The 14,832-nt window shown below is 39.0% G+C and overlaps 2 protein-coding genes across 4 annotated transcripts in view; both read right to left on the bottom strand.

The window, feature by feature from the left end:
* Window positions 1–14,832, bottom strand: part of LOC127852419 (uncharacterized) — a 170,622-nt gene that overhangs the window by 59,771 nt on the left and 96,019 nt on the right. The window lies entirely within an intron of this gene.
* Window positions 452–12,797, bottom strand: LOC127853146 (uncharacterized). Of its 3 annotated transcripts, none has more exons than XM_052387382.1 (5): window positions 12,481–12,797; window positions 2,573–2,737; window positions 1,894–2,004; window positions 1,429–1,599; window positions 452–1,210 (listed from the first exon to the last, which is right to left on the bottom strand). In XM_052387382.1, exons 1-5 carry the CDS (start codon window positions 12,710–12,712, stop codon window positions 966–968), a joined length of 924 nt encoding a protein of 307 aa, XP_052243342.1. In that variant the 5' UTR covers window positions 12,713–12,797; the 3' UTR covers window positions 452–965. The 3 variants fall into 3 exon arrangements, with proteins under 3 accessions (XP_052243342.1, XP_052243345.1, XP_052243343.1); XM_052387385.1 differs by having other exon boundaries at window positions 1,429–1,579; XM_052387383.1 differs by lacking the exon at window positions 1,429–1,599.

The raw sequence follows: 14,832 nt of genomic DNA, 5'->3' as shown, positions 1-14,832 counted from the left end.
CGTCATTATTTCTGCTTGTGTTCATTTGCATCGATACTAAATGCATACGCCTTTCCCTTGGTGTGTGGGTTGTTAAAGTGGTGTAAGTGATGCGGATTATACCACTGCACGTTCAATAAACAAAATCAGTAAAAGTAATATTAACTTCATATTGTTAAAACATATTTCAACAAATATTATTTTTAATATGTTGGAATCTAGTGTGTATCTTTGCAATTCATACGATTATATAACTGTTTACATAGACGAACGAGATTATTGCGTATATATCGATATAAAAAACTTAAAACACTTTAAACTTATGTGGAATTTTTAAATGTCTAATAGTCGTGCATTGAACTTAAGAAATTCACCTATAACAAAGTTACTGTACGTCGATTATCAATAGTGAACTGTTTCCGCGAAGAAAAGACATTTGGAAGATTCAGCTATATATTGAACAACGCCGAGGTGAAATGGGATATTATATCAAAACAAAACATAAATAAATAGAAGAAGCTCGTTAAAAAAGAGTTTCCACAAAAATATCACTGAACTTGCGTGTTATGACACTTGTGTTTGTTTTGTTGAATCTGATTCCATTGTACTATAATATTCTTCATCGATCACATAAGTGATGTAAAATATTATGATCACTATTATACAGGTTGCAGGATCAAGTGATCCGTTTGTGGAGTTCCAAATTAACCGTGAAAGGATGTTAACACAGATAAAACAATTTTTCTTAAGAATTTCAACTGGTGCATAAAAGGCAGATTTTCATGCTGCTTATGTAAAAACATTAGAATTACTGTATTTCATAAGCATGTGTTCATATTTAAAAATTATATCTTTACTGCATTCATGTATACGGTTATGCTTCACGTGAAATATAAGATTCAATATTAATTTTCCAATTATATTACTTTTAAACAACACAGTCATTATAACGATTCCAGTATGATCCAGCCGTTCATGGCTTATCATTACGTTAGACATTTAGGCCCACAATTAATAGGAGAAACAATCTTTTGAACACCAGAACGGAAATCGTTAATTGTCCTTTTGCCTTTCGCGTGGGCATCACTATAAGGTAAAACTCGATGAGATATTTGTGCTTCTTTGGTCTTTTTGATATTACGTTTTATAGTATTGAACTCATTAAGGGCTTCTCGGACTGTGTAAAGTATACCCGGAAGGTGATGGTCGATCGTAGAGCACTTCTCACACCCTAAAATGAAGAATATATAGTTTGTTATATGAACGCATTGTATACATTTTGTACTGAACACTATTAGCATACGTTGCACAAGTACAAACATAATTGTGTACAATTTTAGCAAAGTAAATACAACGTTGGGAACGTTTTTGATTATGCATTTGTTTTCGACGTTTGTAATTTAAATGTAAATATTAACGATATTGTTAATGTTTGCTGTATGCATATACCTGCATCACACATTTCAACGCTTATTTCACGTGTGTCGTTCAACCAGTGTAGCATATAAATGCCCCTCTGGCGTATGTAATCTTTTAGAATTGAATTGATAGAGCCCATGTGCTGCAAACAACGTGTACATGCCTTCATCAGACCGACCTTCTGTAACCATGTTTGACACACTGCAAATTTAAGGACGATGAAATTCAGAAAAATATCGAGGAAAAAACCCCATATCTTTTTCGTCTGTAGGGTTAAATGAAATGTCTAATTTATGACTGTCATAGAATCCATGTTTATTGGTGGGTAACAGTGGGATTGGACATTACCATTTGTGGTGTGCATATTCACTATACTACCGTTACATGTTTGTTTATTCTATATTTGAACATAACATATACTTTCTGAACAATAGTTTACATGTATTTCGTAGTAATAGTCTGAAAAGCATATTAGTGTGATTAAATATCATTTACCCCATTTCGTGAGCACAATCTTTGCTTCTGGCATCCAACTTCGAACAACTGTCAGAAGCTCATGCTTTTCGACATCAGAAATGTCATCGAAAACAACAATAGTGAATACACCTGAAAATGTGTGAGAAAAGGTCAATATACAAACTATTAATATAGTTCCACATTTTAACTGTTATCATAAAAACAAACAAGATTTCTTATTGTTATTTTTTTGACATTGGAATATAATATATACTGTTATATATCAATTCGTTTTATTTTCATGAAAACTCTAGACACATCAGCAATCAGTAACATGTCTTTTCAGTAAAAACTTAAAAACAGAAGAGAACGATTTGTTACAAGTTGAAGAATACATCACGCCAAATGTGCAGTTGATAGATAAGAAGTTAATTCATTTGTTCTTTCGCAATAAAACATAAAAGCCACAGTCAAAGTTTTTCTAAATAATTGTTCACGGTGTATAAACATGGGATTTTTTAAGCACGGATGAAGTCATCATCATGACTAAACATTAGTGATGACTCAGATGCCATCTCTTAGTAATGTGATAAACATACGTTTGTTGCTACTGTGATTTTGTTTTATGTTGTTTCTGGTATAGTAAAACTGATACTTGAACAATCTATTGTTAAAATACAGGAGTTACGTTATCGATGATGTTCCTATTATCCCTTACAGTTAGCCACTTGGTGCAAATGAACCAAGCAATGCTTCTGTGCAAAATCCGTCATCAAAAGAGCTGTATCGAGTCGTCCGACGATAATCAGTAAGACTTGCAGATACAGTATGCGTTTCTCCTCCGCAAGTGTGAATGCCACCAGACATGGATTTTCCAATGGATCTGCAATAGTATACATATAAGTATAATTAATAACTAATAAATATCAGCATGCATGCATAAATAAATAAATAAATAAATAAATAAATACGTAAATAAATATATAATAAAAAAAATATATATATTAAAATAAATAAATTGATAAATAAATATATAAATTAAAAAATATACATATATATGATGATAAATATGTGGTCTTCCGAGAAAAGACATTGTAATGTGCAATTTCATGTAGTAGCCTAGGGACCTAATCCGATCGGTAATATTCGGCAATGATTAGTTATCTACGTCAAAGTCCGGAAGTAATTCTTAAAACACGAAATAAATGAGTGCGTTTTAATTTTACAACTAAAAAAATGAAATAAATGTGTGTTTTTATTTGAGAACTTAATTTGGTCATCTTCTAAATATTTACTTTAAAATAAAAATATTATATTCTTTTCCGCTTGAAAAAAACATTTTTCGTTTATTACGTCATGGCCGTTGACATTCTGTTGCAAAATGAAAGTGCGTGAAAAGAGCAGCTTGTTGAAAACACAAAAAATGACAATTATACCGATTACTAACGATGTTAAATGAAGGCAGTTTATTGCAGACACATTAATATTACGGTATGTTTTATTCACATTTATTGTTCATAAACAAACAATACTATTATCAATTGTTGCTTCTGAATTACGCTGTTTTAGAACTGCGTGATGACTGATGTATCAAGAATTTCTGTGACTTATTGACACATTGACTTGCAGTTTTTTTTTTATTTATGTGTCGGATTTCTCTCAGATTTTATGGGGAAGCATTGCCTGGAGCAGTTTCCAGAGGCAATTTCCATCTTGTCAAGTTTGAGTAAGAGTCAGCCTAAGTTACCTTTCACATTGGAACAACGGATCTAAGTAAGACAAAATTGTTTTTGGATTTTTTTCATGCGATTAAAATAAAACTCATTTACAAGACTTTATATTGTTTAGAGTTTCAACGTTTCAAAATATTACATAAAGCAATCTTTTCATGTTTGATAATTTGTGGTCAACGATTTTGTGAAGTTCTTGTTGTCCTTAAAATTGATTGTTTCTTAAAACACACAATTGTATAAGGCGTTAGCATCAAACTTGAAAGTTGTTATTGTACTCATGGAAATGGCATTGTTTGAATTAAAGTTTTTATTACAGTTCGATGTACGGTTATTACGGAAATAACTCTGATTGCTGCCGTGGATTTGGAAATGAGTTCAAAGTTTACCACATATGTGAAGCCGTGAGTGCCTTATTCTGCTACCCACACAGTAGCTGGTATCTATGTTTATGCTAATGTAAACATGTTTGTAAATGGTGGCAATGTGGACAGTGTCTCTATGACCACATATATTATTTGCTATGTAAGATTTGAAATGTTTTGTCATTTTGTGGTGAACTAAGGCTCTATGCATGAGTTACTTTTTGCGTTTGGGTTACTTTAAGATTGTGTTATTAACGTATTATTATATCAATATTAAGCCAAATTGAGCCAAAATTGTACAATATATCAGAGTTTATAACTGTCGCGTTTAATGAGCAACTACAACCCCCAAACGAGATGTGATATACAAATGTACACTTAAATCATTCCAGTGCATAATTAATGAGGGAAAACTTACTCAAAGTGTAATTTCTTGATATAGAAATGGTAAAACAGTCGCACATTCATTTAATATATAGAAAATATGTTGTGTAAAATAAATAAGTACAATATATGCATTTCATCCCATTACAAGTGACAAAAAACATTATTAAAGTTTCTTGTCAATGAATTATTTGGTGTTTTTTTGCCATTTTATCCAGATAATTGTACATATTATTGGAGATTAAAGGGAGATTATACGATTTTTTTATGTGTTAAATTGTAATATATTGAAAAAAAATTGTTACAATAACGCAAATAGGCCAACAAAAATTATACACTGAAAACGAATTTCATAAAATGCAGCAAAAACAAATTAGCGCCACGAGCCGATTGTGTCGAAGATATTTCGTACATATTTTCCTACGATAACCGAAGCATTCGTCTTTTTATAAGAATCGGAGTTCGTGTCGTATGAATAAATATCGTTGCAGGAAATTAGAATGATCCATAAAACTAAATTAAGATTCACATCGTACATGCATGATATACATGCGAATTCGACTGTACAGACATTTTCGATTTCAAAATTAAATATCTGTCTTATTTCGGATTTGCGACACATGTTCTTCTTTACTTTTATTGTAATTGATATTGAATTATATGTATAATAATTTTTTACACATTTTATATAAATTCATAAATATTTGAAAAATCGTATAGTCTCCTTTTAAAAGCACAGTTCGCTTTCAATGACACTTTTTTCATGCTGTGTCTACTAGTACAATCCAGTTGAGTTCGTTTATTATGTTGTGTAGAATACAGATACTACTGCACAAACCACTTACTCATCAGCTGGGAACTGCCTATCATCAAGTGTTTCTATCCTTTAATCCCAGGACACTATCCGGGCAGTGGATCCGTAGTGTTGGCCAAACACTACGGGTCAGTGGTTTAGCGTCCAGCTCTTCTCCTCTGTCATCATCCACAGCCAGTTGGATGCTCTTTCTGCAGCTTGTCCAAGTCTGCCTACAGCCCTCTTCCTGTCTACTCCCTTGATCCCAATGTTGCTGAGCATTCTCCATACTGATTGGGCTGGGAATCCTTTGCACCCTATTTCAACGGGGAACAGACAGGCACTCCAACCACGACTTTTACACTGTTCTTGTAGTTCAGTGTACTTTCCCATTTTCCGCATAACACCTTGTATCCCAGGGTACAGTGAGTTCTATCATCACCAGTTTCTTGTCCTTGGGAGACCATATAACTATGTCTGGTCTCTGTGTGGTATGGACTAAGTCTGGGAATACCAGCTGTTTTCCTAGGTCGACCTTCATCTCCCAACGCTCTGATTCATCAAGAAAAGATGTTGCTGCGGTTCTTGCCTTCATGGCAGTATGTCCTTCCTTGACGAATTTGATTGTTGGTACTGCCTTATTGTTGGTAGGTCTTGTCTTCCTTCTCTCCCGCTCTAGTATGTCTGCTAGCTGTTTGAGGACCGTGTCGTGCCTCCATCTGTAGCGGCCTTGCGTTAGCGCTGTCTGGCAAGATGAGAGGGTGTGCTGCATGGTTCCTGGTTTGTGGCACAGCTGACACTTTGGGTCTTCCACTTACCCCCATCTGTGTAGATTGACTGGAGATGGCAGCAGATCATATACGGATCTCAGTAGGAATTTGAGTCGTAGTGGTTCGTAGTGTCAAATGTCTACCCATGTCCGGTGTCTTTCTTTGGTCTGCCATTGTGTCCATGCGCACTGTCCTCCCATCCCGACTGCTCTGGCGCGCCTGTCTTCCTCTTCTGAAAGCCTGATCTCATGCTGGATCATTTGGCTTCTTTCTTTCTTACCGGCAGTGCTCCAGCGTTGTGGTTTTGTACTGCCTAGGCTTTGTCTTCCTATAGCTGTGGTGCCTACGATGTATTTTTGTCGTAGCCTGCTTTATGCCTTGGTGACTGCCTGACTTGCTGACCACTCTCGCCCTTTGCGTGTCTCGATGCCTGCCTTCCATATCATGTCATCTGATGACTTTTTGAGGGTTACGAAAAGTTTTCCTTTGGCAACCTTGAACTCTTCAACTAGTGAGGTCATTGGGAGTTGAAGTTGGTTGGTTCTGCCATACAGTCCAATGCTGGTGAAACTAGGAGTGACACCAAGCCATCTCCGGAGATGCCGGTTGATCACTCTCTCGAATCCTTCTACAGTGGTTGTAGCTATCTCGTACAGCATAAGGGGCCACATAAGCCTAGGTAGTAACCCATGTTGGTAGAGCCATGATTTTAACTAGCCTGGAAGTCCTGTCTGGTCTATAAGTATCAGGCCATCTTGGAGCTGGTTTTTGACTCTAGTGATGTTGTAAGTGTCCTTCAGGCTGGCGTCGTACCACTTGCCGAGGCACTTGACTGGTTTGTCAATAATGGATGGAATGTCTTCCCCTTGGACCTGTAGATTATATCTTTTGGTGACCTTTCCCTTCTTGATGATCAGGCTCCTTGACTTCTTGGGTTTGAACTTCATTCGTGCCCATGTGACCATGTCCTCTAGGGCTGTTAGTACCCAGCGGGCCTGTGCATGTGTGGTGGTAGTGATTGTCAGGTCATCCATGAACCCCCTGCTGGATAGGAGGTGTATCTGACGCTGTTTTTGGTCCTCTGGTTTCCCTCTTCGCGGCATTGATGATCAAGTTCATGCCCATCACGAATAGTACCACTGATATGGTGCAGCCAGTTACTATCCCCTTCTCTAACCTCTGCCATGGCGTTGTCTGGTCACCGATTGAGAATCGAAGCTATTTGCTATCAAAGTAGCCATGTGTGGTCCCCTGCATATGCTCTGGGATATGAAAGTGCTTCATTGCTTCTTCAATAAGCTTGTGTGGTATGGAGCCATAGGTCTAACCAGACGACTGTGAGGTCATTTTCGTTCACCTTTGCTTTACGGATGTCTGACTGATGGCACTGGAGTGTTCAATGCAGACAGAGAAGCCCGGACCCCCCTTTCTGTACTGATGTGTGAATGTACTGATTGTTTGTAAGGAACGTGGTCATTCGTCTTGCCAGGACAGCGAAGAATATTTTCCCCTCCACATTCAACAGTGAAATGGTTCGGAATTCGGTCACATGTTTGGAGCCCTTTTCCTTTGGAGTAACTATTCCCTCTGCCTGTTGCTAACAATCTGGGACTTTTACTTTCCTCCATATCACCTTAAGTAGGGTCCATAATCTTCTTAGTAGCGTCGGGCACATCTTGTATACCTTATAGGGTATACCGTTTGGTCCTGGTGCGAAGCCGCTTCTTGCTTTCTTCACTACATCAGATACTTCCTTCATTGTGGTTCTTTTATGTTAAGTGCAGTTGTGGGTTCTGGTACTGGTTCAATTCTTGGACAGCTTCCTAATGGATTATCGCTCGCTGGATCGGAGTGCGTGTCCTTTAGATGCTGGTGTATCTCCTCCATACTGCTTTCAAGCTTCCCAGATTTTTCTTTGTCTAGGAGTCTTTTGGAAAACTTGTATGGATAGGCTATGAACTCAGCTCGCCTCTTGGGTCGCTTCTTCCGCTTGTATCGCAGTTGTTCTGCCTTACGAAGATCGGTCAGTTTCTGTCAGAGTTCATCTCTAAGCTGCTGACGTCCGGGTCTTTCCCCTATATTTGCTTTTTGGTAGGATTTCCTCAGTGACTTCAGCTCTTTCCTAATCTCTGTGATCTGTTGTTGTCTTCTATTTGGCTATAATGGATGGAATGTCTTCCCCTTGCACCTGTAGATTGAATCTTTTGGTGACCTTTCCCTTCTTGATGATCAGGCTCCTTGACTTCTTGGGTTTGAACTTTATTCGAGCCTATGTGACCGTGCCTCTAGGGCTGTTAGTACCCAGCGGGCCTGTACATGTGTGGTGGTATTGATGGTAAGGTCATCCATGAACCCCCTGCTGGATGGGAGGTGTATGCCTGACGCTGGTTTTGGTCCTCTGGTTTCCCTCTTCGCGGCATTGATGATCAAGTTAATGCCCATCACGAATAGTACCACTGAGATGGTGCAGCCAGTTACTATCCCCTTCTCTAACCTCTGCCATGGCGTTGTCTGGTCACCGATTGAGAATCGAAGCTGTATGCTATCAAAGTAGCCATTTGTGGTCCCCTGTATATGCTCTGGGATATGATAGTGCTTCATTGCTTCTTCAATAAGCTTGTGTGGTATGGAGCCATATGCATTGGCAAGGTCTAACCAGACGACTGTTAGGTCATTGTCGTTCACCTTTGCTTTACGGATGTCTGACTGATGGCACTGGAGTGTTCAATGTAGCCAGAGAAGCCCGGACCCCCCCCCTTTCTGTACTGATGTGTGAATGTACTGATTGGTTGTCATGAACGTGGTCATTTGTCTTGCCAGGACAGCGAAGAATATTTTCCCCTCCACATTCAACAATGAAATGGTTCGAAATTCGGTCACATGTTTGGAGCCCTTTTCCTTTGGAGTAAATATTCCCTCTGCCTGTTGCCAACAATCTGGGACATTTACTTTCCTCCATATCACCTTAAGTAGGGTCCATAGTCTTCGTAGTAGCGTCGGGCACATCTTGTATACCTTATAGGGTATACCGTTTGGTCCTGGTGCGAAGCCGCTTCTTGCTTTCTTCACTACATCAGATACTTCCTTCATTGTGGGTTCTTTTATGTTTAGTGCAGTTTTGGGTTCTGGTACTGGTTCAATTCTTGGACAGCTTGCTAATGGATTATCTCTCGCTGGATCGGAGTGCGTGTCCTTTAGATGCTGTTGTATCTCCTCCATACTGCTTTTAAGCTTCCCAGATTTTTCTTTGTCTAGGAGTCTTTTGGAAAACTTGTATGGATAGGCTATGAACTCAGCTCGCCTCTTGGGTCGCTTCTTCCGCTTGTTTCGCAGTTGTTCTGCCTTACGAAGCTCGGTCAGTTTCTGTCAGAGTTCATCTCTAAGCTGCTGAAGTCCGGGTCTTTCCTCTATATTTGCTTTTTGGTAGGATTTCCTCAGTGACTTCAGCTCTTTCCTAATCTCTGTGATCTGTTGCTGTCTTCTATTTGGCTATAATGGATGGAATGTCTTCCCCTTGCACCTGTAGAGTGAATCTTTTGGTGACCTTTCCCTTCTTGATGATCAGGCTCCTTGACTTCTTGGGTTTGAACTTCATTCGTGCGTCTGTGACCGTGTCCTCTAGGGCTGTTAGTACCCAGCGGGCCTGTACATGTGTGGTGGTCGTGATGGTCAGGTCATCCATGAACCCCCTGCTGGATGGGAGATGTATGCTTGACGCTGTTTTTGGTCCTCTGGTTTCCCTCTTCGCGGCATTGATGATCAAGTTCATGCCCATCACGAATAGTACCACTGAGATGGTGCAGCCAGTTACTATCCCCTTCTCTAACCTCTGCCATGGCGTTCTCTGGTTACCGATTGAGAATCGAAGCTGTATGCCATCAAAGTAGCCATTTGTGGTCCCCTGTATATGCTCTGGGATATGATAGTGCTTCTTTTCTTCTTCAATAAGCTTGTGTGGTTTTGAGTCATAGGCGTTGGCAAGGTCTAGCCAGACGACTGTGAGGTCATTGACGTTCACCTTTGCTTTACGGATGATCTGACTGATGGCACTGGAGTGTTCAATGCAGCCAGAGAAGCCCGGAACTCCCCCTTTCTGTACTGATGTGTGAATGTACTGATTGGTTGTCAGGAACGTGGTCATTCGTCTTGCCAGGACAACGAAGAATATTTTCCACTCCACATTCAACAATGAAATGGTTCGAAATTCGGTCATATGTTTGGAGCCCTTTTCCTTTGGAGTAAATATTCCCTCTGCCTGCGGCAAACAATCAGGGACGTTTACTTTCCTCCATATCACCTTAAGTAGGGTCCATAGTCTTCGTAGTAGCGTCAGGCACATCTTGTATACCTTATAGGTTATACCGTTTGGTCCTGGTGCGGAGCCGCTTCTTGCTTTCTTCACTACATCAGATACTTCCTTCATTGTGGGTTCTTTTATGTTTAGTGCAGTTGTGGGTTCTGGTACTGGTTCAATTCTTGGACAGCTTCCTAATGGATTATCTTTCGCTGGATCGGAGTGCGTGTCCTTTAGATGCTGTTGTATCTCCTCCATACTGCTTTCAAGCTTCCCAGAGTTTTCTTTTTCTAGGAGTCTTTTGGAAAACTTGTATGGATTGGCTATGAACAGTTGTTCTGCCTTACGAAGATCGGTCAGTTTCTGTCAGAGTTCATCTCTAAGCTGCTGAAGTCCGGGTCTTTCCTCTATATTTGCTTTTTGGTAGGATTTCCTCAGTGACTTCAGCTCTTTCCTAATCTCTGTGATCTGTCGTTGTCTTCTATTTGGCTGTGCAGGCGTTCTGGTGGGTTTCCGTTTCACCTCACCAAATCGTTCTTTGCCGAAAGAGTGGACAAGGTTGGTCAGAGACTTCAATTTCTTCTCTGCTGGTCCTTGGAGTGTTGTTTCCAGGATGGTGTTGAAGTCTTCATCGAACTGTTTCCACAGGTTCCTGTCACTAGTCTTGGGCCATATAATTCTCACCTTCTGAGCTGTGGCATTAGTATTGGAAGCTGTATTTCGGGTGTTGTGCTGTGCGTCTGTGTTTGGCCTCAGGTCTTAAGGATTTCCATACAGCTCTAGAAGAGGGTCATCCTTTTCGAAGATGTCGCTGACTTGCGAGACAATATCAGGATCTGCCGAGTTTGTGCGTGGCTTCTCAGCTGCGTAGAGGTTCCCAGTACTGTGGGTTGAGTCCTGACTAGGATCCTCCAACGTCTCAACAGATGTTAAATCTGAGCGTTGCCGCTGCCTTGCCGTGCTCCCGGAAGCCGTTCTCCCTTGATGAATACGCAAGCTTCTTAAGGTTCTTGCACACCTTTCCACATCTACACTTCACCTCTGCCTTTGCTCCGGTCAATGTCGATTGGACTAGCCGTGTGGTTGTCGTTGAATCCGTCTGATCGAGTCTCTCATCCTTCCCCCCTCTCGGGAGACTCTGGGGGTATTCTTCTGAATTGGAGTCAGAAGCTTGATAGTGGGTGTCTTCTCACGAAGACTGCAATCCGGGATGCTACCCCGTCATGCCCCGGGTCCAGTCTGTTCCTGGTGTCATCTGTCTCTCCAGTGTCACTGTTCTATTCTCAGTCGTCATCCAGTCTTTCCTGGATGTCACTGGTTGCCCAGATGTGTAGAATACAGATACTACTGCTCAAACCACTGACTCATCAGCTGGGAACTGCCTATCATCAAGTGTTTTGATCCTTTAATCCCAGGACACTCTCCGGGCAGTGGATCCGTAGTGTTGGCCAAACACTACGGGTCAGTGGTTTAGCGTCCAGCTCTTCTCCTCTCTCATCATCCACAGCCAGTTGGATGCTCTTTTTGCAGCTTGTCCAAGTCTGCCTACAGCCCTCTTCCTGTCACTAACCTTGATATCAATGTTGCTGAGCATTCTCCATACTGATTGGGCTGGGAATCCTCTGCACCCTATTTCAACGGGGAACAGCCAGGCACTCCAACCACGACTTTTACACTGTTCTTGTAGCTCAGTGTACTTTCCCATTTTCCGCTCGAAGGCCTCATCACACCTAGTCTCCAAGGGTACTTGTCCTTGTGAGACCATATACCTATGTCTGGTCTCTGTGTGGTATGGACTATGTCTGGGAATACCAGCTGTTTTCCTAGGTCGACCTTCATCTCCCAACGCTCTGATTCATCAAGGATAGATGTTGCTATATTATATGCAAAAATATATATTTATCCATTTACAAAAACTAAACATTTTGGATAAACGAAATCGAAATCGTCCTACCGAATCCAGGGGTATGTGTGTATTCAAACAAGTATAAATAGTTAAATGTCTGGTGAAAAGTTTTCAATTTTGCAATAAGTCATGATACATGTATATAATATACACTTTGGAAAAAATAACAAATTTCGTTTCTGGAAAAGTACCCATAAGGCTCCTACTACCTTAATGCCAGATGTAGGTTTGGTGAATGGTAAAATGTGATCTAATCATAAATGGCTTTTATTTTAACCAAACAATGTGATTCTTGTCTTGGGTACTGAGAAGATTACTCCACATTCATGTTGTTTAAACGAATATTTGTCTTATGATAGAGCCCATAGGCACAATTGTACTTACAACTAACGCTATCTTTGTTTACCAATGCCGCTATGTCTTGAAGTTCAGATTCTTGTAATTTACCAAGCAGACGGTGTAACTGATCCTCTGACAAATCGTTGGGTGTTTCAGCATTCACAGAATTCACAGCTTCACATCTATTTCCAATAAGTTCAACATCTACAATGTTACTTCGAACAATATTCTCATAATCGGAAACCTTAGAGGCTGATATCGTTGATTTCGTACCCATTTAAAAAGTGATGAAGAAAAATACATTGGTTGTTTTAAATCCTTCTCCTTGCGACTGATAAATATCAAACTACTACTAACCAACCCATGACGCGATGATTGTGTAATTGAAACATGGCAGATTTTTATCTTATCATAAACAACACAGTGACACGATAACGTTTGTTTCATATCAGACAAATTTCGTGGTATGAATACATATATCTTTTTATCCTGTCACAAGCCTTTAAATCAGCTGATAACCAGGTAACCTAATACCCCAAAAGATGGTAGGCTAGTTGACCACGTGACCTCGAATATCCGTCAGTCGGTAAAAAGGCTTTATGTACGAATGTTGTAAATGTGACTTGATAAATAGAATAATAGGTTGGTGACGTGGATGGAGAATGGTTATCTGGCTCGTCGGAGGATCGTAACGGGTATGCCGAACTTGCCAGATAACAATTCTCCACCCACGTCAATAACCTATTATTCTCTAAATCAACTTTGAATCCCGGTTGAATATTTTGCGATACATAAACTAAATGTTGTACACATTTTTGTGAGGGCCTTTTGACAAAGCTCTTAAATATGGTGCATTTGTATAGACATGGTACAATTTAAAAAAGAGCGTTATCATGAACTGCGTGTTACCATTCGATAGGATTTCATTAGAACCATGCGACTTAATTACGATAAAATACCGGAACAATTACAACTGCACAATACTTCGTGTGAACAGGATAGGGTTACTGACCTAGAAATACATTAAAATGCAAATATTATTTTAATTATCTGGCTGTTTAATGTATCGGGATTTTTATATTACAAAAGCACACAAAAACTGAACAAACTAGAATATAATGCTCAACTGATCATTTATGTCGTTCTGTATGCATGAATCTGTCAAATGGAATGGATGAAGCTACAGTTACAATTTTTTAAATTAAGATGTTAAAATTTCGTTCATTTGCGTCGTCTTAACCGGCCAAGCAATTAGCTTATTCAGCAATTTTTCAAATAAATGCACGCAAGTAACTTTGTTAAACGGCAATTCACTCGTCATAAATATATAGCAAGTTTACTATATATATATAACTGCAGTTTACAACTATATTACATCTATATAAATTAATGGAAAAAACTATCAATTAAATATTATAATGGATATTTTCTGTAAAAAACGGCATTTTCTTTTAAATAACAAACAGCCTAGACTAAGCAACATAATGACTCCAGAACACTCCTTTGAAAATGTGTAGGATTTGATATTTTCAAGAAACATTGTGTGTGTCAGTATGATGCATAAGCTTATTAAATGTTTTACGACTTGTTTTTCATAAACCACTTAAGAGACATTGATGAGTCAATTTGCTCGTGTTTTCAATGTACATGTATATGGGAACTTATAACGACAATAACGAGTTGTACGAGTAAAGTCTTTTTTTATAAACATCATTATACATATGAAGTGTTATTAATCTATGTTTCTTTTTTATCATTTGTATTACTGGCACACTGACGTTCTTAAAAACCATTCAGACAAACGTCGGCTGTTTAATATAAAACTTGAAGATAAAACATAAATGTCATCATTTCAATATATCGGCACATTTGATCATTAAAATGAACAAGCGAGAACCATGAACTTATTAAACAATTTGAATATACATTAATTAAGTATTGTACAGTTGATAATATCGTATGAGTAATAGTATTGTTCGAGCATGACGTTGTTTTCAATTGCGATAATGTTATAATTAGAGAGACAGAGTAGTATGAAGAGTGTAAAGCGTTGTGTTCGTTAACATCGGTAACCCTGGTGACACATATATCCTGGCTGAGATAAAACTGGACAGATATGGACCATGGAATCCGTCATTATCTAAAACGTGACAAATAATTCAGCCCATTACTCATCAATAATTGGAGCATTTATGCCACACTGCGAAGAAAACATACAACACTTAAACCGGTATTGTTTTACCTAGGCAATCGTATAAATAGATATTTAATTAATCGTAAAATACTTTGACAAATATATAAACAATATTAAGCCATGCATATCGATGCTTTGTTTACATATAAATTGTATTAAACATTAAATAATAAGTACGAATGTTGCTGTGTGAATCGGCCAAT

This window comes from Dreissena polymorpha, chromosome 12 (assembly GCF_020536995.1).
Source record: "Dreissena polymorpha isolate Duluth1 chromosome 12, UMN_Dpol_1.0, whole genome shotgun sequence".
NCBI lineage: Eukaryota > Metazoa > Mollusca > Bivalvia > Myida > Dreissenidae > Dreissena > Dreissena polymorpha.
Note: the sequence above shows the minus strand (reverse complement) of the source record. Positions and strands in the feature narration are given on the sequence as shown.

Coding starts and splice junctions, on each gene's coding strand:
- LOC127853146 (XM_052387382.1), bottom strand. CDS start 12,712: ATGGGTACGAAATCAACGATATCAGCCTCTAAGGTTTCCGATTATGAG. Junction 2,005..2,572: donor TTTGCACCAAGTGGCTAACT/GTAAGGGATAAT, acceptor ACACATTTTCAG/GTGTATTCACTATTGTTGTT. Junction 1,600..1,893: donor GATTGTGCTCACGAAATGGG/GTAAATGATATT, acceptor TTAAATTTGCAG/TGTGTCAAACATGGTTACAG.